Source organism: Lissotriton vulgaris, chromosome 9 (assembly GCF_964263255.1).
Source record: "Lissotriton vulgaris chromosome 9, aLisVul1.2, whole genome shotgun sequence".
NCBI lineage: Eukaryota > Metazoa > Chordata > Amphibia > Caudata > Salamandridae > Lissotriton > Lissotriton vulgaris.
In genome coordinates, this window is record NC_141697.1 from 151914185 (window position 1) to 151939292 (window position 25108).

The 25108-nt window shown below is 44.4% G+C and overlaps 1 protein-coding gene across 2 annotated transcripts in view; it reads right to left on the reverse strand.

Annotated features, from left to right (window-relative positions):
• HEATR4 (HEAT repeat containing 4) overlaps nt 1–25108 on the reverse strand; it is a 344851-nt gene that overhangs the window by 197900 nt on the left and 121843 nt on the right. For both annotated transcript variants that reach the window (XM_086937243.1, XM_086937244.1), the window contains exon 6: nt 1092–1235. In XM_086937243.1, coding sequence (XP_086793369.1) covers nt 1092–1235 — 144 coding nt within the window. The remainder of the gene's footprint in view (nt 1–1091; nt 1236–25108) is intronic.

Sequence of the window (25108 nt, forward strand, 5' to 3'; positions counted from 1 at the left end):
ACTGTGTAAATAACTTTGTGTGACTAACTTTGTGTGGGTGGCTCTGTGTAGGTGTAAATGCAATAGGTCCTGCATTTGCAAACTAAAATTCTATTAACATTGTAAATGACAATGCCATTTATTTAAGGATTAAGCTATTGCATATGTAAATAACAAGGCCATTCCTTAATGAAAACAAAAAAAATAAAAAGCTATGCCAATAGCTCTACCTTTGCTATTGCCGAGACCATTGCATTGTAAATGCTTGTTCCTAAATCCTTCCTATTCTATTCCTCCACTATCCTTTTCAATCCAAATAACAGACTAACGTGTCCACTATTCAAATTAATTTCATATTTCTGTATATTAATTCCCCACTAATCCTGTATTGGTTCCTTGAGTAGTGTGCTACCCTCCGAAAGGTGCTTTGGCACCTCATCAGGGGTAGCAAGCGCTATAAAAGGCAAACCCTTCCCTCTTCTATCTATCCACTATTCTTTTTCAATAAAAATAAAAGTCTAACATTTCCACCGCTCAAATTAATTTCATATTTCCTTATACTAATTCACCACTAATCCTTTTTGGGTTCCGGAATAGTTTGCTACCCGCCGAAAATGCTTCAACACCTCATCAGGGGTAGCAAACGTTATGTAAATGCAAACCCTTCCCTCTTCTATCCCTCCACTGACCTTTTTCAATACAAATAACAAACTTGCATGTCCACTGCTCAAATTAATTTCATATTACCCTAAACGAATTTCCCCAATGATCTTGTTTTGGGTTCCAGAGTAGCATGCTCCCTGCCGGAAAGCACCTCAACACTAATAGCAAGCACTATATAAATGCAAACCCATCCCTCTTCTATCCCTCCACTAGCCTTTACAATCCAAATAACAAACTAATATGTCCACCTCTCAAATCATGTTCATGTTTCTCTATACTTATTCACCACTAATCCTTTTTGGGTTCCAGAGTAGCATGCTACTTGCCGAAAAATCACTTTGACGCCGCGTCAGGGGTAGGAAGCACTATATAAATGCAATTACAATGACAATGTTACCAGCCAATTACTAACATCCAGGTCTTAGCGATTATTGCTCTTATCTCCTTACCTAGGTCCCTGATGGCTTCATCCGTTCGCGGTCGTTCCAGTGTTGCTGACGCACAAGTAGCTATCGCCAAAACCTTATAATCATCATGAATGCCAGTAAGGTCCCTCTTCAGCTGCTCCAATGTGGCATCATGCCACCGTCCACCTGAGGAAGAGCATAAAATATTGCAGTGGCACATTTAAAGGGTTGAAGTAGCTGCAGTCAGTATCATTTTTATGTTACAAATGATTTCACATTATAGTACTTAGCTTTCAATGCTAAGGGTTGCCACTGGACTCCATGGTGTTGGTTTCTTCTTTCTGCAGTAATGCAGACAGAAGCTCATACAATGCTGGGGTAGGGCAGAGGGGTGGAAGTCAATGACTGAGAATATGTGAACTAAGTTAAGTGAAGGAGACACAGAAAGAAATGGGGAAAATACTGAAAAAGGGCTAAGGAGCAGTAAATGAAGCGAGTTAGAGAGAGAATAGTAAGAAACAAAAAAAACGTGATAATCAAAGAGCAATGGTAGATAGAAAATGGAAAGCAATATTGAAGAAGGAAGGAGGGTAGGAGCAAATGGTGGAAGGAAACAAGGAAGGAAGAAGAAAGGGAGGGTGAAAAGAACAAAAGAAGAGAGCGTGCAAGGATGAATGGATAAAGGATGAAAGGATAGATGTTTGTAAGGGTGAATTGGTGAGACGATGGATTGAAGGAAGTGTGAAAGGATGCTGGAAGGAATAGATGGATGGATGATGGATGGATGTGTGAAAGGAATGGTCACTGAATGGATTGGTGGAAAGGTTGTTGAGCAGGTGAAAGGATGAATAGATGAATCTCTGAATGGATGGATGTATAGATTGCATAAGCTAAAGCATTCCGATGTGGCCAATTGTTGCAAAGCCTTCCTTAGTACCTAGAAGGGACAGTTGCTTTTTTGTGCTATAATGGCAAGGCTTTGGATCTTGCTTCTAAGATAATATCTGTTGAAGTTCAATTGACGACTTGTCCTGAGAAGATCTTTTTATCTGTCCTTTTATAAGTCCTCTGCGTCAGCTTGTTTCAATTGTTTCTTATTAAATGTTAGGTCACTGCCTAAACACACAGTAGAACTTTGCGACTTGCTGTACTCCTCTGCGCCTTAAATAGGAACTTTAACTGAAACGTGGTAACTGCCATCGCAACAGCCCAACCTGTCAACTATTGCATGTTTGAGGCATGATAGAGGGGGGCGGGATTGCAGTTCTTTTTAAAGATACTGTTAAAATGGGCAGAAATCTGTGTTTTTCAATTTGAGCTCTCCCCTAATGATTGAGGGAGTGGGGCCTTAATCTATTGGCCGCCTGGTCCCAAAAGTCATTAGGTTATGGAATTTATTGCAGCTCATGTCTTGTCCTCCTAGCATTTATTGTTGGGAGATTTCAACTATCATGGGATAAACCGTCAAGGCTTAGATGTCTTGCAGCTTATGACCGATTTAGCTGCAATTGGCTTAACTCAAAAAGTTATAGGCCACACTCATGTTGCTGGACATAATTTGGATTTGATTTTTACAAATTCAATTTTCCTGACTTGTGATAGCCCTAAACGGCTTGTTTGGTCGGATCATGCCATCATCCATTTTCAGATTCAACACTTAAATAGGCCAAATGACTGTAATTTGTACTGAGTCTAAGATGACCAGACAATGGAGGAAGATTTTGCCGGACTCTTTTGCAGCAGTGTATAACCACCCACCTTACTTTCCAAGATGACTAACGTAGATGCAGGGTTGTTAGAATATCAAAACTTGTTAATGCTTGCGTTTGACAAATTAACACCTGGCCGAGGGTTACTTCTGAATTGCAAACTGAAAAAACCTTATGTAAACAGCTGGAAAGACAATGGTGACATATAAAGAACTCAACTTCCAAAGAATCTTATCGGACAGCTTTGACTTGACGTCATCGCAATCCTAAAAGAGCGAGAATGCTTTATATATCTAATCAAATCACTACAGCTGGCAATTCCTCCAAAGATCTGTTTAAAGTTCTAAAGGGCATATTATCAAGGGCAATGTCGCCGCTTTAGCAGCACTTTTTGCTGCTAAAGCGGCAATATTTTTATCGCCCTATTAGCAAGCTGTCACTAACAGCTGTTAGCGACAGTTCACTGGCAATAGCTCACGTTTTCTTGCCGTTTTGCATGTCAGCGATATTTATCGTTAATGAAATGCAAAGTAGGCGTCCCTCAGTAACAGTAAAGGGAAACAGTCGCAAAGACAAGTTCCCACTATTATCAATGCCCACGTTGCGTCCGGAAAAGTAGCGCTAACCGCGATTACCGCCGTAAGATAACTTCTGCAAATAAACAGACTTAGCTATACATATCATGGACGTTGGATTGTATGGCTGAATCCACATCTCCCTATCATCAAGCTTTCCCCTCTCGCTGCTGGAATATACAGCTGGATTTTCAGTGATATTCCTGCATATCGCCGCTTTTGCTGGATTTTTGATCGCCTCGGCGATACGCGTTGATGATAGCGCGCTAACCGGGCAAACATTTCGAGAGACAGACGGCAATAAATATTAAACTGCTAAGCACGCTTTGCGATATTTATCGCCGTCTGTTGCTGATATGCCCCTAAATTCTCTATTAATCATCTAGCTTGCACTCAAAGCGTACAGGCATCTCAATCCTTAAGCAATTCGCAAACCAACTATTTAGATTTTTTTTAAAACATATTTTATTATTTTCATCTCGTCAATCAAATAATCATCATCGCATTTAACAACCATCCACAACCACCCACCCCACCTATTCTACCATTATCAGTGGGCCCCAATAAATATCAACTTTCTGCTAGGTAACAGACATGCCCTGCATGCACTTAACAGTACATTATGAAAACTGCACTGTACCGCCAATCCTCATGCGTTGCTGCAAATCAACCAACACTTACATACTATTCCTAATCTAATGAACAAATGATAACTGTATGGACTTCCCAATGCTCGCTTCCCATTTTAGTCGTAGCGTATCTAGCGGAGCCAATCCCTCATTCAGCATTCTCGAATATAGGCATGTAACTGCTTTAAACGTACCGGCTGCCATCACCACATATTGACACACCATTGTTGTTTTAGGCTCTACCAATCCCCCCTTCCAATGCTTCTGAATTGCACGCACCAGGGCAGCATGTACCAGAAAACCTCCCCTAGGGAGATCATACCTCTCCTGTAATACCTTATAAGGTAGCAACTCTCCATCCTCATATAAGTGCCCTAGCACTTGGATCCCTGCTTGCTCCCACTCCCATAACGACGTCCAGTCTCCTCCATGGGTTAATGCTGTCAGCATCCCCAGCGATATCTCAGGCGCATAAGGGTGCAGCACACCCGATCACCGCTGACTTCTATTCCAGCACAACCTTGGAGTCTTCTCTTCCAAGGAGAGATCTTTAAGGTCCAATCGCTGCTGCAATACTATTAAAGACAGGACATGTCTCTGGATTCCACTGCCTCTCAAGGATTCAGGGCCCCGCCTGTGTAAGAAACTATAGTTGCGCCGCTATATAATACAGTTCCAGGTCAGGAACCGCCAGTCTGCCCTCCGCCTTTGGCCTCATCAGCGTTTTTTGAGCAACTCTGCGCCTCCCAGACCCCCAAATGAACCCCACGACCATGGATTTCAAGTGGGTAAACACGGAGCATGGTACCCATATAGGTAGGGTCCTGAAAAAGTACAGTAGCCGAGGGAGTGCCACCATCTTCAGCAAGGCTATCCTTCCCATCACTGATAACAGAAGGGTACCCCAAAATGCCATGCTCCCCTTTAGGGCTCGCACGCACCTCCCTATATTGCCTTCTAGTATATCACTGGCTTCATGGTAGATATGTACCCCGAGGTACGCTAAACAAGACGGCTCCCACCGCACGGTCTTCAGCATCATAGGCGCCCTCCTCCCTGGCCGTACTGGGAATAAACATGTTTTAGACCAATTAATCTGAAGTCCTGAAACCTTGCAAAAGTCAGATAACAATTGTGCTGCCCCCACCAGTGCATCTTCCGTATTCGCCAAAAACATCAACAAATCATCCGCATATAACAAGATGTATTGCTGTTCCCCTCTAAACGCTAAGCCCTCGTACCAGTGTCCCAACTGAGCCTGCGCTGCCAGAGGTTCTATTGCCAAAGCAAATAATAGTAGGGAGAGTGGGCAACCCTGCCACGTCTCGCGGACTACCATATAACGGGGGAAATCATCTGCCCTACTTTTACACTAGCCACTGCCGAGGTATACAACACCGTCGTCCACCCCACAAATGCCTCACCCAGTCCAAAGTACCCCATTGTCTTATACAAATACGGCCATTCTAGGCTATCAAAGGCCTTTTCTATGTCCACTGAGAGGATTGCAGTTATGGGGGAGCCATCGCATGGTTCTCCCAAAACCCTCACCAATCTCTTCACATTGGTAGCATATTCCTGGTTGGGATAAACCCCGCCTGATCCTCATGCATCAGGCTAGTCATATGCTGCAGCAGGCGCGACGCCAGGATCCGGCTTAGGATGTTATAATCTGTGGACAGCATTGACAATGGACGGTACGCCGCCGTGTCCGTACTATCTCGACCCAGCTTTAGCAATGGGACAATAAAGGCTTTTCGGATTGTCATCGGGAGCTGTCACAATTCCCGCGCCTCACTATAGACCTCTAGCAGCCTTGGTTCCAACAAGTCTATGTATTGCATATAAAATTTGACAGGCAAACCATCTACTCCCGGGGTCTTATTCCGCGCAATCTGTTTAATTGCACACCTAATCTCTTCGAGTGTAATGTCCCGGCCCAGCTGTTTCGCCTGCTCTTCGTCCAGCTGCGTAAGTGTCACACTCTCTAAGAAGGACTCAGTATCTGCTTCACCTGCCACTAACGTACTCTCATAAAGCTTCTCATAATACTCCCGGAACCTATTCAAGATCCCACTTTGAGTGTAGATCGTAGTACCCGCACGCGCCCCTAGTGCCAAGATTGGGGAGCCCCGTGGTATAGGATTAGCCAGCCATGCCAACAGCGTTCCAGCCTTATCTCCTCCTGCATGAGCCTTCTCAACATACTTCTTGTAATCGAAACAGCGCAACCTCTCTAACTCTGTGGCCAGTGTCTCCTTAGCCTCTATTACTTCCTTTTGATTCTCCGGGTGCTCCAGCCTCGCCTTTTCCACCCACCTCAATCGTTGTTCTGCCTTTTCAACGTCCTGCAACAGGGCCTTCCTTACTCCAGCGTACTTAATTATACATAGCCCTCTTACCACCACCTTAAAGGCGTCCCATTCCACTGCCCTACTAGAAGCAGTCCCTGCGTTCTCATTAAAGTAGTGCGTTATCCCCTCTCCCACCTCCCTATGGAACACTGGGTCATCCAACGTCTTGGGGCGCAATCTCCATGTAGGGATTTCGGCCTTTTTCCTTGTCCAATGTAAGGTAACCAGCAGCGGGCTGTGGTCGGACAGAGACCTAGTGAAGAACTCAGAATAGGTTATGGAAGGCACCACCAACGTGGAGCACAGTATAGCATCTAGCCAAACATGAAGCTCATGCAGTGCTGAGAAATAAGAATAATACCTAACTTGTGGGTGATGCATCCTCCACACATCCACCAAATTCCATCTAGTTTGCCAATCAAGTCTATACTTGGACAGTCTACAAACTGGAGAATCTGGCAAGGGGGGTGAGACCTGTCCATGACCGTTTCCGTTATTGAATTAAAATCCTCTCCCAATATTATCGGGCCCGCCAGATAATGTGCCAAAGTACCGGACAGCCAGTCCAGAAATCACGCCTGATCCACATTCGGGGCATAGATACTTCATAATGTTACCTCCCTGCCATACAAGCGCCCTTCAACCGCAACAAATCTGCCTTTAACATCTATTGTTTGTTTAGTTACCTGAAAGGGGACCCCAGCCCTGACCCAAATCAAAGCCCCCCTCGCAAACACCGAATAAGATGTACTAAAAACCTGTCCCCTCCATCTACGCTGCAGTGCTAGACCCTCCGACTTAGTGAGGTGCGTTTCTTGGAGCAGTGCTATATGTACCCCTCTCCTGACCAGATATGCATGAACTTTGTGGCGCGTTGCCATCGCGTAGCCCCCGTACATTCCAAGTGATACATCGCAAATCAGGTACTGCCCCCATCGTCACAGTTCAACCATTTCTCCCCTCCTTGTACAGAAATGAACACACCGGTGAACCCCATATCCCAAACAGTCCCCCAACTCCCCCACCCCTCCACCCTACCAAGAACAGGCCCTAAAACAACACTGGTAATCTCCATCCAAACCATTCCAACACATACCACACACCTAAGCCCAGCATTAACCAGTGCAGGCATGCCTCAAGGGCAATGGGGGGGCTTAGCGCCAACGGGTGACCGCCCTCACTCTTATAGTAACCCCGCTGCAATCCCCCAAGAAAACACAGCTAACTACTCCCACCCGTGCACCGGTCAATATTTCAACAAATCACTGTGTATTGAGGTGCTGCCCCGCCCCGGAGCAGCCTCCCAAAATACCCTCTCAATCCACCTTGCGCCAAAAGCGCTCAACTACAGTGTAGTACATGGCATGGGCAAAAACAACAATTGATGGACAGAATGCAGAACAATGTCATACATTCACCCCAGTACAGAGATCTGGGTCTAAATCCATCGTTTTTTTGCGAATTGTTCTACATTCTGTCTATCAATTGTTTTTGCATTTGTCAACCCGAGTGGGATGGGTATGCTCAGACGTGAGTCCCATGCTCTCCACACCACTGGAGTCAAGCTATCCTGGCTGAAGACGGCTGATAGCCAGAAACCAGTCCTAGGATGCTTGATTCCGGTCCAGGAAAGACATGGCTTGGCAGTTCGGGCTGGACTGTTCCCATGAGGCACAGGGTCAAGGCTAATTTGCTTATGGCAATGTATGAACTGGGGTGGTGTGGAGTGCAAAAAAATGATGGATTTAGGTCCAGATCTCTGTACTGGGGTGAATGTATGACATGGTTCTGCATTCTGTCCATCAACTATTTTTGCATTTGTCACCCCGAGTGAGATGGGTATGCTCAGACGTGAGACCCATGCTCTCCACACCACTGGAGTCAAGCTATCCTGGTTGAAGACGGCTGATAGCCAGAAACCGGTCCTAGGATGCTTGATTCCGGTCCAGGAAAGACATGGCTTGGCAGTTCGGGCTGGACTGTTCCCATGAGGCACAGGGTCAAGGCTGATTTGCATATGGCCATGTCTGAACTGGGGTGGTGTGGAGTGCAAAAAAACGATGGATTTAGGCCCAGATCTCTGTACTGGGGTGAATGTATGACATTGTTCTGCATTCTGTCCATCAACTGTTGTTTTTGCATTTGTCACCCCGAGTGGGATGGGTATGCTCAGACGTGAGTCCCATGCTCTCCACACCACTGGAGTCAAGCTATCCTGGTTGAAGACGGCTGATAGCCAGAAACCGGTCCTAGGATGCTTGATTCCGGTCCAGAAAAGACATGGCTTGGCAGTTCGGGCTGGACTGTTCCCATGAGGCACAGGGTCAAGGCTGATTTCCATATGGCCATGTCTGAACTGGTGTGGTGTGGAGTGCAAAAAAACGACGGATTTAGGCCAGATCTCTGTACTGGGGTGAATGTATGACATTGTTCTGCATTCTGTCCATCAACTGTTGTTTTTGCATTTGTCACCCCGAGTGGGATTGGTATGCTCAGACGTGAGTCCCATGCTCTCAACACCACTGGAGTCAAGCTATCCTGGCTGACGACGGCTGATAGCCAGAAACCGGTCCTAGGATGCTTGATTCCGGTCCAGGAAAGACATGGCTTGGCAGTTCGGGCTGGAATGTTCCCATGAGGCACAGGGTCAAGGCTGATTTGCATATGGCCATGTCTGAACTGGGGTGGTGTGGAGTGCAAAAAAACGATGGATTTAGGCCCAGATCTCTGTACTGGGGTGAATGTATGACATTTTTCTGCATTCTGTCCAACAACTGTTGTTGTTTGTACATGGCATAGGCACAGCTCTCTCGGCAGCCTTTCAACTCCAACCTTCAGAAGTGCGACCCATCACTCATCCATGAGTCCATCAGCCGTGGCCGGGGTGACCTGCGGTATCCAAACACTCCTGACGTCCGAGGTCTCAGTGTCCGACTGTGTTTTGTCCTTCTCCGTGTCCGTGCTCCCTGGCGACTGCAACATCTGGCTGCTAGACAACGCCGTTACTACCTCCAACGCGTCCTGTCTTTCCACCTCAGTTTGGGACTGTGACGGTTTCTGCACACCTTGTCGCCTGCGTCGAAGGTGCTGCGATTGGCGCTGGAGCAGCCCCTCAAAGGTCCCCTGCAAGTGACGCCCCTGTCGATCTGTTCCAGCCCTGTACGTTTCCAGCCACGCCCATGCGTCTTCTGGTGTGTCATGGAAATGAGTGCCACCATCCAGCATTATTTTCAATTTTGCTGGGAATAGCCACGAGTACTGAAGGCCTTCTGATCTCAATCCTCTTTTAACTGCCAGGAATGATGTGCGACGGCGCTGGATCTCCAGTGTATAATCCGGGAATATAGTCACTCTACCATTGTTGACTTGATACGGCCCATCCGTCCGTGCCTTCTGGAGCAGGAGGTCCCTGTCCTTATAATGCAAGAGCCTAGCAACCATTGGGCGTGGGCGGCGCCCCGGCTGCGGTGGCCTAGCAGGCACTCTGTGTGTGCGTTCCAATGCGAAGAAGGAAGACAGACCGTCCGCCGCCACCACTGTCCTCAACCAGTGCTCCAGATACTGCACCATATCCGACCCCTCCACTTTTCAGGTAGGCCCACCATACAAATTTTGTTTCGCCTATTCCGGTTTTCCGCGTCCTCCGCGTGCTTCTCCAACACTTGTACGCGATCCAGCACATCGATCATCTTGCTCTCCAATACCTTTTGGGCCGGCGTCACCTCCTGTAGTGTTACTTCTACCTGCTTCATTGTATCCACCAGTTTAGAGTGGTCTGCCCTCAGTAGACCCAGCCCCGTCGCTACTTGTGCAATGTCCTGTTGTAGGGCTGTGCGCGACTCAGCAATCGCCGCTAGTATGTGGTCAAACAGTTTTTGCAAATGGGGGTCCTGGGCTCCTCCGCTCTATCTGACTCGGCCTGGGAGTGCAATTCGCCGTCTGGTGGCTGGGCCGCTCCCCCTTGCTTTCCTCTCTGTTTCCCCATGGTTCGGGCCTTCTGCCATCAGTCAGGTGTTAGTGTGCTCGCCGCGGTACCCCGGGCTCCCAGAGTGACACCAGCGCCCGCTTCTTCTCCAAAGGAGTTCAGGTGCCCCACTTGTCAGGGAGGACTTCCCCTAGCAGCCCCGGTGCCTGTGCATGCAGTCCATCTGCTCCCTTCCGCAACCTTTGATCAAGTGGTGTCGACCAAATCCGGGTTTCCCCAGTGCCCAATCCGCTATAGTGTATCCTTGCACCCGGCAGGCGCAGCGTCGGCAAAGGAGCCACAACCCAGTCCTCCCTGAAAATCAACACGTTGGCGAGTCGCCGTCCGCAGCACCACTCAGCTCATGTTCCTCCTACGGTGCTAGGCCAAGCTCAGTCCTCTAAGGCCTGTGCACGGCCATGTGGTAAATGCCGGCAACTTGGTTCTCTCACCCCTAGCGGCGCCGCAGCACGCACGGCCTCCTCTGCTCCTCGTTCCGCCGCTCCCCAAGCCCGGGGCACTGCCACCAACTCCCCTCCACAATGTGCTGCGCACCTCTGCCTGTTGTGTCCCGGTTCGCGGGGCTGTCTCACCCTGGCGGTCTCCTCATGCAAACGTGAGCTCCCCCTCGTCAGCCGCCAAGCGGGCCCACAGCGGTCTCTTCCAGCAGGGTCTCAGCTATCCTTCCGCGCCTACCTCCGTCCCTGCCGTGGCTCGTGGGCCGCAGCCGTCCCCACGACCCTTCGACCGCCTCCGCAGCCAAGGGCTGCAGGTCAGGCCGCACCCCCCTCACCCAGGCCACAGGAAGGCATCAGCGCTCCGCCACTCGACGCCCTGCAGTTTCTCTCCGCCGTACAGCCTCCTATCCACGGGACGCTGTATCAGGAAATCCAGGTCGCAGGGTGCGCTCACTCTGAGTCTGCCTTCATGCCTTCTGCAGGCCACCCTCCTGTAGAGGGCACAGCCCCGCTCCGTCAATCTTTCGGCCCCGCTGTGCGGCTTCACTCCAGCCCCGATTGTCTCCTGCCCTCACATCCGACAGCTCTGCATCGCCTCAGTCAGAGGCCCGGTCATTCTGCACCAGCGCCACCGCCATTTTGTGCCTCTCCACCACCTCCAGTCCCGGGTCGGGGAAACTGGCCAGAGCTCCTATCCCATGCCCCGAGTGTCACCGGGCAGGCTCCAGGGCAGGGTCGCCCCCCGCCTGCTACTCTCGGTGCCACCGGGTGGTCTGAAGGGCCGAGTTAATTCATTCAGGATTTCATTAGGATCACCTTGGAGCTCGGTGCTCACGATGCCAGCTCCATCGGCCTCCAAGCAACGCCCCCTCTAACCAACTATTTTGATGAGAAAACTATAATGATTTGTGAGAACTTTTCTGAGGTAAAGCTTCAGACAACTGAAGAACCGGATTATGATAACTCACATGCAGATGTATTTACAGTCTTGAGCATTTTACTATTTTTACAATAGACTCCATCCAGACGGCTTTTCCTTTGGTAAAATCTGGGTCTCCTCTAGATATTTGTCCACCTCGGATATCAGCATCTCTCTAAAAAATGCTTGTACCTGTAGTTTGCACTTTGCTTAATTTATCTACAACTAGTGGAAAAATTCCCTGAGCATGGGAAGCTGCTGAGGTTATCCATATAAAAGAAAGTTAATGTGGGGCTTAATGATTTAGCTATTGCCCTATTTCGCAGCTTCCCCTATTGGGAAAGTTTCTAGATGGCCAGAAGAACAGGACATTTATAATTTACTTTTTAGATTCTTTACAATCAGGGTTTTGACCATGTCATAGCACCAAAACGACTTTAGTGGCTATTACTGATCATATTAGATGTTCTTTAGATACTAACAGTCCCATTAAGTTAGAATTACTCGATTTATCTGCAGCTTTTGACTCAGTGTCACACCCTTGCCTTCTGCTGAGACTAAGGTGTGGTGTTTCCCAAGAATGAATTAAAGAGGAAACAAGGTGTAGGTCAGGAGTCCAGTTTATTCTCCTCATCCATCAACAGCTTCAGGTCGTAACTGACCTGGAATCACACGTACATTCCTATTCTAAGAACATAGAAACATTCCTATTCTAAGCAAGAGGGACTAGAATGTGGGAAGGAGAAAGGCAAGTAAGAAAACACAACATAACACATCTCCCATCTTTACCAAAACATAGTGAACAGAAAACAAGGAGGCAAAGAAGGTAAAAGAAACTGATGAGCAGACGGAAATCAATGACCATAACCTACACATAATCTTTCATGTACATTGGAGCACTGCGTAACCTTTGACTCCTCATGTGCGAACTGGATGGAGAGTTGTGACAAGAGCGAGAAGAATTGCTTATGCCAAACAGATTAGATGTGATATCAGAGTCAGACTGAGAAAGGTTCTTAGACTTAACAACTACAACTCGACTCTTGTTCCAAATCCTCCCATCCTGTGTCTTTACGGCATTACCAAACACTTTAATGACCGGCCTAACATTGGTATACCTGGACCACGGCCGTCTCCCTACCGGTGCCTTTATTTTTATAAGGTCACCTACCTTTACATCATGAAATTTAACACGTTTGACTTTGTCAAAATATGCCTTCCTACAAGTTTGTTTCTCAATTTCTCTCTCCCTCCAAGCTCCCACATGATTATCCACAAATCCCTTCTTCATGTTCATCCAACCTGGACACCACATCGTGTTCGGAACTCTACCTTTAAATAGCTCAAAGGGAGATTTTCCAGTGGTCGAGTGAGGGGAGTAACGATAAGCGTCTATTCTTTCTCTTAATGCATCCTTCCAATTCAAGCCACTAGCTCTTGCGAGCTGAATGCACTCTTTCAATGTACGATTGACCCTCTCAACCGCACCATTTGTTTCAGGGTGATATAACGATGTTCTCTTGTGTACTATTCCACATTTTTTAAGATAATCTTCAAAGACACTAGAACAGAATTGAGGACCGTTATCTGACAGTACACTATTAGGGAAACTCTCTCTCAAGAATATGTCCGATAAAAACTTTATGACAGAATTAGAAGTAATTTCACAGACTGCACGAACCTCAATCCACCGTGAATACAAATCAATTAGGACTATCAGATAGGGAGTGTCAGAAACACCCGTTAGAGGCCCTAAAATGTCAATTGCCAATTCGTCCCAGGGATGATCGGGTAACTCCCTACACACCATGGGCATTTGCCTGACTTTTAGGATCTTATCACTTGCACAGCATTCCACACACTCCCTCACTAAACGTTCTATTTCTAAGTCCATTCCTGGCCACCAAAACTGAGTACGAACCATCTCCTTGGTTTTTACTATCCCCAAATGACCAGAGTGTGCATGAGAGAGTAATTTTTTCCTTAAAGCGAAAGGAGGTATAAGTCTCAACCCACGAGTTAGCAGGTCATCTGAAATTGAAAGTTCCTGAGAAACAAGAGACCAAGGTTTGTCCAGACGCTTGTTATCTTTTAATAAGGACATTACTTTAACCAACTCCTCATCCTTTGACAATTCCTCTTTCCACTCTTCTTTACTTACAACACCCTCTGTGACCTCACAAACATCTAAATATTCATCCACATCAACATAGTCATCTTCGTACCCCGTATCATCATTTTTAACCAATCTAGAAAAACAATCAGCTGCCTTGTTAGACACACCGGGTAAATACTGGACTTCAAAGTCAAATTCCTGTAAAGATATGATCCATCTTCTTATCCGAGAAGAAATGGAATCTAGTCCTTTTTTACAAAATACTTCCTTCAAAGGCTTATGGTCAGATTTAACAATAAATTTAGTCCCCCAAACTAAATTCTTGAACTTTTTAAGTGCCCAATATATCGCTAATGACTCCTTTTCGATTACGGAGTAGTTTAACTCCGGACCACGAAGGCACCTGGATGCACATGCAATTAAAGACTCATGGCCTTGTTTATTTTGTACCAACACCGCCCCTAATCCCTTTTCACTTGCATCAGTAAAAATGAACGTAGGTAAACCAGGAACAAATGCCTGCAAGGACGGAGCTTTCTTTAATTCCTCTTTTATTCCCTCAAATTCCTTCTTACACTCATCTGACCAGACAAAAATGACACTTTTTCCAGTGAGTCTCCTCATGTTCTTCGTCTTGTCCGCAAAATGTACAATAAACTTCCCATAAAATTCTACCATCCCTAAAAAGGACAATAACTCTTCTCTATTGATAGGTTCTGCAACATTACTGATGGAAGTAACCAAATCCGATTTAGGAAAAACACCTTGACTCTTGATACAATGCCCTAGGTAATTTACCTCTTCTAAGCCAAATTTACACTTCTCTTTCTTAAGAGTCAAACCAGAATCAGCCAGTCTTCTCAACACTTCACACACACGCTCATTGTGTTCCTGCAAGTCCGACCCATACACTAGAAGATCATCCTGGTAACATTTTACCCCAAGAAGACCTTTAAGTATGTGTGTCATAATCCGCTGGAAAACGGAGGCAGCCGATATCAATCCAAAGGGCATCCTTTTGAACTTAAAAGTCCCCATCGGTGTTACAAATGCAGTTAAGTCCTGACAAGAAGTGTCTAGTTCTACCTGGTGGTAGGCAGATGCCAGATCCAGGGTAGTGAAGTATTTCGCACCCTCTAATGTGCCTACAATTTCATCTATGTTGGGTAACGGAAATCTGTCCACCACCACCTCTTTGTTTAACGCTCTTAGGTCAATACACAAACGAATCTCGCCAGTAGGCTTCTTCGCAACCACAATGGGAGACAACCATTCCGTGGCTTCTACAGGCTCTATAATGTTATTTGAAACTAACTTTTCTAACTCTTCTTGTACCTTTACCTGTTCTGCTAGTGGAATCCTTCTAACCTTCGCTACTACAGGGATAGCATTTTTCTTAAGCCTGATACAATGCTTATAGCCAGTTAAACATCCCAACTTGTCCTCAAAGACAGATGGAAATTTTCCAGAAAACATGTCAGCAAGATTTTCCACCTCCTGAATTCTCACCTGAGGTGTGGCATTAGGATCAAGTGTGACTCCAAGATCACGTTGGTCACGCCAACTAATTAGTGCATCCCCAAAATTGGTAACATAAATTTTTCCAGGAATGATTTTACATCCTAATTCCATGGTGGCAGTAAAATAACCTAAAATCTTAATGGGTTTACTGCCATACCCTAGCGGTAAGATGTCACTTTTGAACAGTTTTACATTTTTCCCAAAGGTTTTGTGCAGAAGCTCCTCATCAATCATAGTGATCTGGGAACAAGAATCAAATTTAAATTCAATCATGGCATCATCTACTTTAACTAAATGTGTGGGGTGTTCTAATACTCCATCACTAACTTGAAACGTAACCGTTTTCACCTGTGGTTGTGCCCATTTCTTGTACGTATTATCCCTTTTATTACCTTTTGTCCTACAACATTTTGAAAAATGACCTCTTCTCCCACATTCATTGCAAATAACTTTCAAGGCAGGACAATTTGGTGAGTCAGCTAAATGTCCGGGATTAGCACACCTGAAACAAGAAAATTTGTTAGACATATTAAAATTCGGATTATATCTGTTCGTCATATTGTCATTCCTCCCACTGTCTTCTTTTCCCTCTTTCTGAACCTGACAAACTACTTCTTCTACTTTGGATTCGGTTTTCTTCTCAGGTTCTACTGTTTTCTCTTTTTCTCCTTTCAGTTCATCTACGCATTTGGTCATGTGTTCGACTTGTTTTGCTATCACAAGTACTTCCTCTAGGGGTGGTTCATCCTTTAGCCATAACTCTTTACGAATGCTGTCATGAGCACATTTTAAGACGAACTGATCTCTTATCCTTTCTTCTAATGTCTGTCCAAACTTACATGAAGACGCCAATTTTCTTAGAGCGGACACGTAGTCTTCTACCGATTCATCTCTCTTCTGACCCCTCAAGCCAAAATGGTATCTCTCCATTATTGTGCTCAATCTTGGAAGATAGTGACGATCTAATTGCTCTATTGCTATTTCATACTCGTTTAGATTTCTCTGTTCCGCTGCTGTGAGCTCCGGCAAGTGTTCTAGTACATCCTGTCCTTCACCACCTAGACAGTGTAACAGTAAAGAAAGTTTCCTTTCTGCACTCAGGTTTGTACCACACACTCTCGCATAATTCGCAAAAATCTTCTTCCATTTCTGCCATTTCACACTAGGTTCACCTGGACTTATCAAAAAAAATGCTGGTTGTGTGACATTCTGCATATTTAACTTCTTTCTTTTTATTTTATGTATAGTATATAGTCTTTCTTCTCTTTATCCTTTATTGTGCCCTTAATAAGCTTTTCTTTATTTTCTTCTATAAAGAAATGTCATTAATAAAGATTTAGTTGTGTTAAAAAAAAATTGAGCTTCTCTTTGTCTATTTTTTTTATTCTCAGTGGAGCAGGCTTTGTGAGATCATCCTCTTTTTTTTTTAATAAAGACACATTCTATTTTCCTTCAGAAACGTTCCTTTACACTGTTCACAAAGACAATCAGGGTTCTTTTCTCAATATCTGTGTTTTTTCCTATGTAAAACGAACGTTCCTTCACTCTACGTTCTTTTAACTGTGAGCACATAAAGTTCAACAATCAGAATTCTTCTTTCTTTAAACGCGCGTTACACACTGCGCGCAATGAGGCTTGAAACGCACGGTGACTTCCTTCACACGCTGCGTGCTGCGTCACTGAACCGCATGACGCCTTCCTTCTGTACGCACTGAAATCTCTCGCGCATATAGAAACGAGTATCGCGAGCGCCTTTAACGGCTCCACAAACAAACAACGCGCGTTGTTTATGTTCGTTCTTTTACGTCCCCTTATTATTTTTTTAACCTCCCTCCGTACTCCTCACCAGATTAAGGAGTTTTCTTCCTTCGTTTTAAACCGTCGATTCAGCCGCTGGAAAGACTTCGCTTCCTTCGAATAGAATACAGCCGCTGGGGAGGTACTTCACGCAGAGGACAGCTGGGTGTTGAGGCGATGTGAGGTAGGATCGTCGCCAATAATAATGTGGTGTTTCCCAAGAATGAATTAAAGAGGAAACAAGGTGTAGGTCAGGAGTCCAGTTTATTCGCCTCATCCATCAACAGCTTCAGGTCGTAACTGACCTGGAATCACACGTACATTCCTATTCTAAGAACATAGAAACATTCCTATTCTAAGCAAGAGGGACTAGAATGTGGGAAGGAGAAAGGCAAGTAAGAAAACACAACATAACATAAGGGAGTGTGGCATGTGTGGTCTAGCTCTGTGATGGGTCAAGGACTTTCTTACTAATAGAATGCAGACCATTACTTTGGGTTCTTTTAGATCTCGCATTGTACTATTGGACAAGTGTGTCCCTCAGGGCTTGTCTTTGAGCCCTACGTTATTTAATATCTGAGTGACACCCCTGGCCAAGATAGTGAAATCCTATGGGCTGGAATTGTAATCTTATGTGGACGACACACAGCTTCTGCTTTCCTTTGACTGTGAATCTAACATAGTAAAAGAGCGTTTTGTAGCTGGTGTCAGAGCTACAGTTGCCTGGGTGACAGAGAATTGTCTCCAGCATAATACAGGTAAAACCAAGATTATGCTATTCGGAAAGGTCCCTAACTTATATTCTCCTGGTTGGTGGCCCGCTGAAATTGGCACATTTCCAACTCCAAAAATGGTTGTTAAGAATCTTGGAGTGTATCTAGACCCGTGTTACTCTTAGTACGGGCCGCAGGCCTCCAGCGGTCTGGCTGGCCTTCCTTGGCAGCCTGCGGACCTTGCCGGTAATGTACCCATGGCCCCGTGGGGAAAGAGAGAGAGCAGAGAGAATGTGGTGGGAGAGAGAGAGTGTGGAGAGAGAGTGAGTGGAGAGAGAGTGAGTGGAGAGAGAGAGAGAGAGAGAGAGAGAGAGAGAGAGTGAGAGAGACAGTGGAGAAAGAGTGAGTGGAGAGAGAGTGGAGAAAGTAGAGCGAGACTGACTGAGAGACTGACAGAGAGAGGCTGACTGACAGATAGAGAGACTGACTGACTGAGACATACTGACTAAGAGAATGACTGACTGAGAGACTGACTGATTGAGAGAGAAAGAAAGAGAGAGAGACTGACTGACCGAGATAGAGACTGACTGACAGAGAGAGAGACTGACTGAAAGGGAGAGAGAGAGACTGAGGGAGTGAGAGACTGACTAGGGGAGAGACTGACAGAGAGATAGTGACTGACAGAAAGACCGACTGACAGGGAGACTGACTGACAGGCAGAGAGAGAGAGGGAGATGGAGAGAGACTGACTGACTGAGGAAGAGAGCGACTGACTGACAGAGAGGGACTGACTGACATAGAGAGAGTCTGACTGACAGAGAGAGAGGCTGACTGAGAGGGAGACTGACAGAGAGGGACTGACTGACAGATAGAGACTGACTGACTGACAGAGAGAAAGACTGACTGACAGAGAGAGAGAGAGACTGATTGAGAAACTGACTGACTGAGAAACTGACTGGCTGAGAGACTGACCGACAGAAAGACTGACTGATAGAGAAAGAGACTGACAGAGAGAGAGTGAGACTGACTGACAGAGAGAGAAACTGACTGACAGAGAGGGAGACTGACTGAAAGGGAGACAGAGAGAGAGAGAGAGAGAGAGAGAGAGAGAGACAGAGAGAGAGAGAGAGACTGACTGAGAGAGAGACTGACTAACTGACAGAAAGAGAGACTGACTGGCAGAGAGACTGACTGGCAGAGAGAGAGAGAGAGTGAGAGAGAGACTGACTGACAGAGAGAGGGAGAGACTGTGATGGAACTGGGGCCAAAGTGTGTATGAAGCTATGCAGTGCCTCTTAAGATTGCTGTTGTCTGCTAATAAAAAGTATTAGAAAATATGATCTTGGTAGTAACATCTACTTTTGAAATACAGTATTATCCAATGTTTTGAAATGAGTTTGATTTTTTAAAGTCTAGTCCCCCCCCCACTGAGCCCACCCCTACCGGTGCGGCCCTCGGCCACAAACCACACTGTAATTTTGGCCCCCGACAGAACGTTTGTGAGAACCCACGATCTAGACCAATCTCTTTCTATAAAAGAACAGGTCTGTAACTCCTCAGGGCTTCGTTTCCATCTGTTATGCCTGTTAAGATGGGTTTTTCTGCTTCTTCCTCTTTCAACAAGGAAAACATTGGCCCAAGCCTTAGTTGTGAGTTGCTTGGATTACAGCAATGCTCTATTTGCCTCTATAAATGAGTCCTTCTTAACGAGACCACAGGTGGTGCAAATTATGGCAGCGTGCCTTATTAGTAATGCTCCTGCGAGGTCTTCATCTGCTTCCCTTCTACGCTTCTAACACTGGCTACCTGTTCCCAAGAGCGTTATTTTTAAAATTTCTTGTATTTTTCCACAAAGCTATGATAGGGAAAGGGCCTCGTTATCTTGCTTCGGAGCTCACACTCTACAGTCCTGGAAAAGCTTTAGGATCATGAGATAAAATGTTGCTTACAGTCCCCCAGATGAAAAAGTGTCAGTCAGGGGTAGAGCGTTCTCTTATAATCTGGCCCCTTTATTGGCTTTCCCTTCTGGTTCACATACATCTGTGCCTTGATCATCTCAAATTCAGGAAGTTACTTAAACCTAAATTGTTTTTCATAGAATATTCTGTGACCGCTGCCTGTTGTTGGTACCCTCCTGCACTGAGGTACCTCTTCCGGGGTGAGTCATGCGCAATATAAATAACTGTAACATAACATAACGTAACATAGTATAACATGCATGAATTGAATGGTAAAAGGATGATCAAAAGGAGGATAGGATGGATGAAGGAATGGGGGAGGAACGGGTCGGAGGATAAATGGATAGATAGGGGATGCAATGGTTAATTGAATTATTCTAGGACGGGCTTAATTCTTCTTTGTCACTATAGATTTGGTTTAAATGGTAGCATTTTAATTTTCTGGCTACTCACTTGGCAGTAAGGGTACTCATTGTGGTTTTTAAGTTATTTCAAAGACACAGCGTGCCTTGTATTCTGCGTTTAGTGATTTACAGTAATCCAGTGGATATTATGAATTTAGTTTTGATGTAACATGAATGACCTAAAACGACACTACTGGGTTTGGGCTCCCAACAGCACAGCTTGCCACAAGCTAGTAATAAACAAAAGAAGATGCCCGTGCTGTTATGTGATTGATCACCTTATTTTTGGCTAAACATTAGAAATTAAAACAAATGTTTAATTCGATCAAACAGGTTCGATTTTCTTTTCTTTTCTTTTAGTTTCGTTCATTTATTCATTCTTTTGTTTGGAAAATTAAATTTGAACCAAATTTATCTTTTAAGACCTTATGTACAAAACACATGAAATCACATATATTTGAATATCTATTTACAATCAAAAAATCAGAAAATGCATATCAACGTAATCTCACTCAAACAGTCAATCACACTACTTTCACACCACAATATATACAGGATATATATCAGAACAGACAACAAGAGAAAACATATAAATTATTTCCAAATTGTAATCATATGAATTACAATTAAGCCATGAGTGATTCTTATATTTTACAAGAAACCATTGATATTTTAACGATTTTTAGTTCTTTTAAGGCTTATAGAGTCTGCGTTTCGAACTCATATGATTATTGAGTTCTCGTCAGGACCATCGTCTGTAAAAAGAAAAAGAGAATTTTTGGTGGTTTTTTAAGTTCTCTCTAATCCTGCTGCGCCCTTTCCTACTACAAGCGACTGTATCTTACCTCTCAGTTAATTTCGAAACCAGAAGTGGTGCGGATGTCTCCGTCGATGACAACAAACATCTATTGTAGGAACATATATAGCCGTCAATAAACTGCCATGTTTGATAAACAACAAACGCCATTCAATCATACACTCTGTTACAAGCTTACTTGATGTAGGGGAACACGGACCCGGCTTGTGTGAAGGCGGTCCTAATGTCAGTTGAATTTGTGCTCTGCAAGGGAACATACGCGGGGCGTCAGTATTCCATTACTCTGTGACCCATGCGAGGCACTGGAGAGCAACAAGACAGCGTTTACCTGATTGCGGGAGGCTGACGTGTCTAACCTGCACCGGCGAATCTAAAAGGGAATTATGATAATCCCGTTAGGAAAAGACTACGGGGAGGGTCTGGCGAGTAATTCTGTGGGGTGAAACGGTGTGATTCGAGCGGCTCTTACCTTTGTTTTCACGTGTGGACGAGCAGCGGTCTCTTCCGTGGGTAGTAGGTCGCGTCCTCTTTCGACGATGCTTCCGGGTCCGCAAAGGATCCTGAGGCATGTAGTTTGGTCTATTGTTGTGGTCTTAAATACCATGTCGTGATGGAATTGCTTTCCAGGAGTTGATGTTATAAATTGACCTATTGTATTTACGATGACATGTGCATAATTAATTTAACGCAATCTTCAGTTGGCCACTAATTACGCGATTCAAATGCTTGTTTACAAGTGAAATTGTCACGCAGTTTCTTCTGTTGACTGCCGGTACTTGCAGTATGTATGGTGCAAAGCAAGTTGGTTTATGCGGATGGGAGCAATAAGATAGCTCCACAGTCATATCTGTCCCGCATACCGTATGGTGGTAATTTGGTGGTTCTTGGCGTGCAAAGAATCTGTTCCTAGAAGATGCCAATAGGCATTGGGATGTCATACGGGCACCAATGTGAATATGTGTGCTAGTGTAAAGCTGTGGCAGATATCAGCTATCAGTTCTGGCGGATGAATCTATTGGTGGAGTTGGCATCTCTCTTTTGGCAATCGGCATGCTATGTTATGAATAGGTGGTTCAGAGTTTGAACAATTTTGACATCTCATTCAATCCTGATAGTGCTGTATTGAATTTGACAATTAACATCGCTTCCATCCTTGTTAGTTTTGCGTCAAGATCACCACCTCTGGCATCCTTTTCCACTTTTGCAATAACTGTCCAAATTAGGTTGCTCTCTTTATGTTGTTTTTCTCTCCAATGATTGACATGGGGTGCTGTTGCCACATTATTGCGGATTCTTGATTTGTGTTGTTGTATACGTAAACGTACTTCTTGATTTGTTTTTCCGATATATGCCAAATTGCAGGGGCATACTATTCCATAGACCACGTAGCGTGATTTGCAATTTGAGAAGCTATCATGTTTCCAACTGATTCGATTGTGTGTGAACACTGCTCCTTCTTTCGTGGTATCACAACATGTACATGTCCCACATCTATGGTGTCCCTGGATTGGTGGTAAACATAACATGGTCCGCAAATCTAGATTTTTACTTTGTGGTAATGCAGCTCTAACCAATTGATTGGCAACACTGTAGTTCTTTCTGAAAGCAAAAAGTGGTTCATTTTTGAAGGTCTCATCCAAATTGCGTAACAAATGCCAGTTTTGTTTCACTACTTTATTCAAGGCGTTTGAATTAGGACAAAAAGTAGAAACAAAAACCATCCTGTCTGTGTTCTTTTTTGCTCTTCTTTCTAAGAGAGTGTCACGAGGGGTCCACCATGCTCGTTTTGATGACTGTTTTAGTAATTTATTTGGGTACCCACGTTGTAATAAATTAGCTGTGAGCATATTTGCATGTCTCCAATATTCCTCTTTGCATTGGCAATTGTGTCTAATCCTTAGATATTGTCCATATGGGAGGTTGTCTTTTAGGCTTCGTGGATGATTACTTCGAAAGTGCAACGCCCTGTTTCGATCCGTAGTTTTTTTGTGAAGTGTTGTTATCAAACCACCTTCAGAGGGGTAGACTTCTACATCTAGAAATGAAATTTTGTCCATTGAATGTTCCATACTGAATTTTATTGTTGGTGCTCTGTTATTGATCCAATCATGGAATCTCTTTAATTTTTCCTCTGGTCCAGACCAAATGAAAAAAATATCGTCTATATAACGACACCAATGGGATATCCATTGTACAAAAGGGTTGTTGTTATAGACAAATGCCTCCTCATATTTTGCCATGAACAACACAGCTAGTTCAGGGGCAAATGGGCATCCAATCGCCACACCCCCTACTTGGAAGAAAAATTCCCCATCAAAGTTGAAATAATTCTTTTTCAGGGAGAATTCCACGAGTTTGAGGATGAATTCAGTTGGTATTTTGTGCGGTCTCTGTCTCTCTTCAAGGAATGCTTCCAAAACATAAATGCCCTCATCTTGCGGGATTTGGGTGTATAGTGAGGTTATGTCCATTGTAACCATTAACTGAGAATTTTTGTCAAATTTGATTGTCATAAGCTTGTTAATAAAATCCGTGGTGTCTTGTATATAGGATTTTACTTCAGGCAGAAAAGGCTTCAAAAAGAAATCTACAAACTTAGAAACCGGTTCCAATAGGGAATCACAACCGGACACTATTGGGCGTCCTGGGGGTGTTTTTTCGTTTTTATGTATTTTAGGCAGTACATAAAATAAGGGTGTCCTGGGATGTTTTATTTTTAAGTATTCGCTCTCCTTTTTACCTAGGAATCCTTTTTCGAAACCTTCATCAATAATTTTATGTAGTTCATTTTTTAGTTCCAATGTAGGATCTTTGTTGATTTTCCGATAGCAGGATTCTTCATTGAGTTGTCTTCTCACTTCATTTATGTATAACTCTTTGTCCCAAATGACAATAGATCCACCTTTGTCGGCCTGCTTTATAATTACCGAGGTGTCTGATTTGAGGTTATTTAAGGCCTGTGACTCTTCTTTTGATAGATTATATTTGATGCGTTTTTTCTTAGTCTCCATTTCTGTCACAGCTGAAAGTATAGTCCGTTCGAATGTGACCACTTCCTTTGGTACTTTACTTGTTGGTGGGCAGAAAGATGATTTATTCCGTAGTCCTGTTGTTTCCAGAGTGGGTTGGTAGGTCTGTTCAGCAAAGTACGTTTTGAGTCTTATTTTTCTACAAAATTCAATGACCTCCGTTTTGAGTTTGACAAAATTAGTGTGTATAGTTGGGACAAATGTTAATCCTTTTCTTAAGATCCTTTCTTCTTCAAGTGTCAGAGTTTTATTTGACAGATTAAATATTGGTGAAGGAACTAGTTCTTGTAATTGTGTCGTCTTGTCGACATCTCCCATGGTTGGGGGGCGAATCGTGTTTTTCCGCGTGGCTTTGTTTGGCCCCTGACTAAAAAAGACCTCTGGTGTTGCTGTTGGAATCCTTGGTTTTGTTGGAATCCTCCTCTTCTATTATTTCTTCTGGGTGTCAAATTGTCTCCGTCGCTCCCACTTCCTGATGATGATGTATCAGAAAAGGTTATAAATTTGTTGAAGGACCTTCCTTGGTACTCTTGTAAGCGTTTCCTAGAGTCAGGTTTCGTGTAAAAGTCTGATTGAAGAAAAGGGTAGACTTTTTCTAGGTTGAAGTTTTTTCTATCTTTCTCAAATTGTACTGTCTTTTGATTTATTGTATAATCCTTAAATTCACTAATGTCTTTCTGAACTTTTTCCAACAATGATTTTGCATCCGTGATTAACTGATTTGTAGAAATCGCCGTTTCCAGAGCCTCAATTTCTTCCAATTGTGTCTTCGTGAGTCTTTGGGCTGTTTCGATTGTTAGCACCATTAGATAGTGACTACATTTCGTCTCGATGTAACTATATCCCTTTTTATATATAGGGTCTTCTGTAAAAATTACAGGGGCGTTTTTGATCTGTAGTCCTCCTGGGATCGTTCCACCTCTCAGATGTTGGAGCAAAAAATGACCATGCAGGTCAGTGCGAATTTGTTTTTTCTTTAAGCGTGTTAACTTGTCTATTTCATTCTGATTTTGAGCTGAGACGCTCAAAGATGCAGAAGCGAATAGGGGTGGGGCAGCAAGTAAGTTTTTTATATGTTCCTCACTATACGCAAATG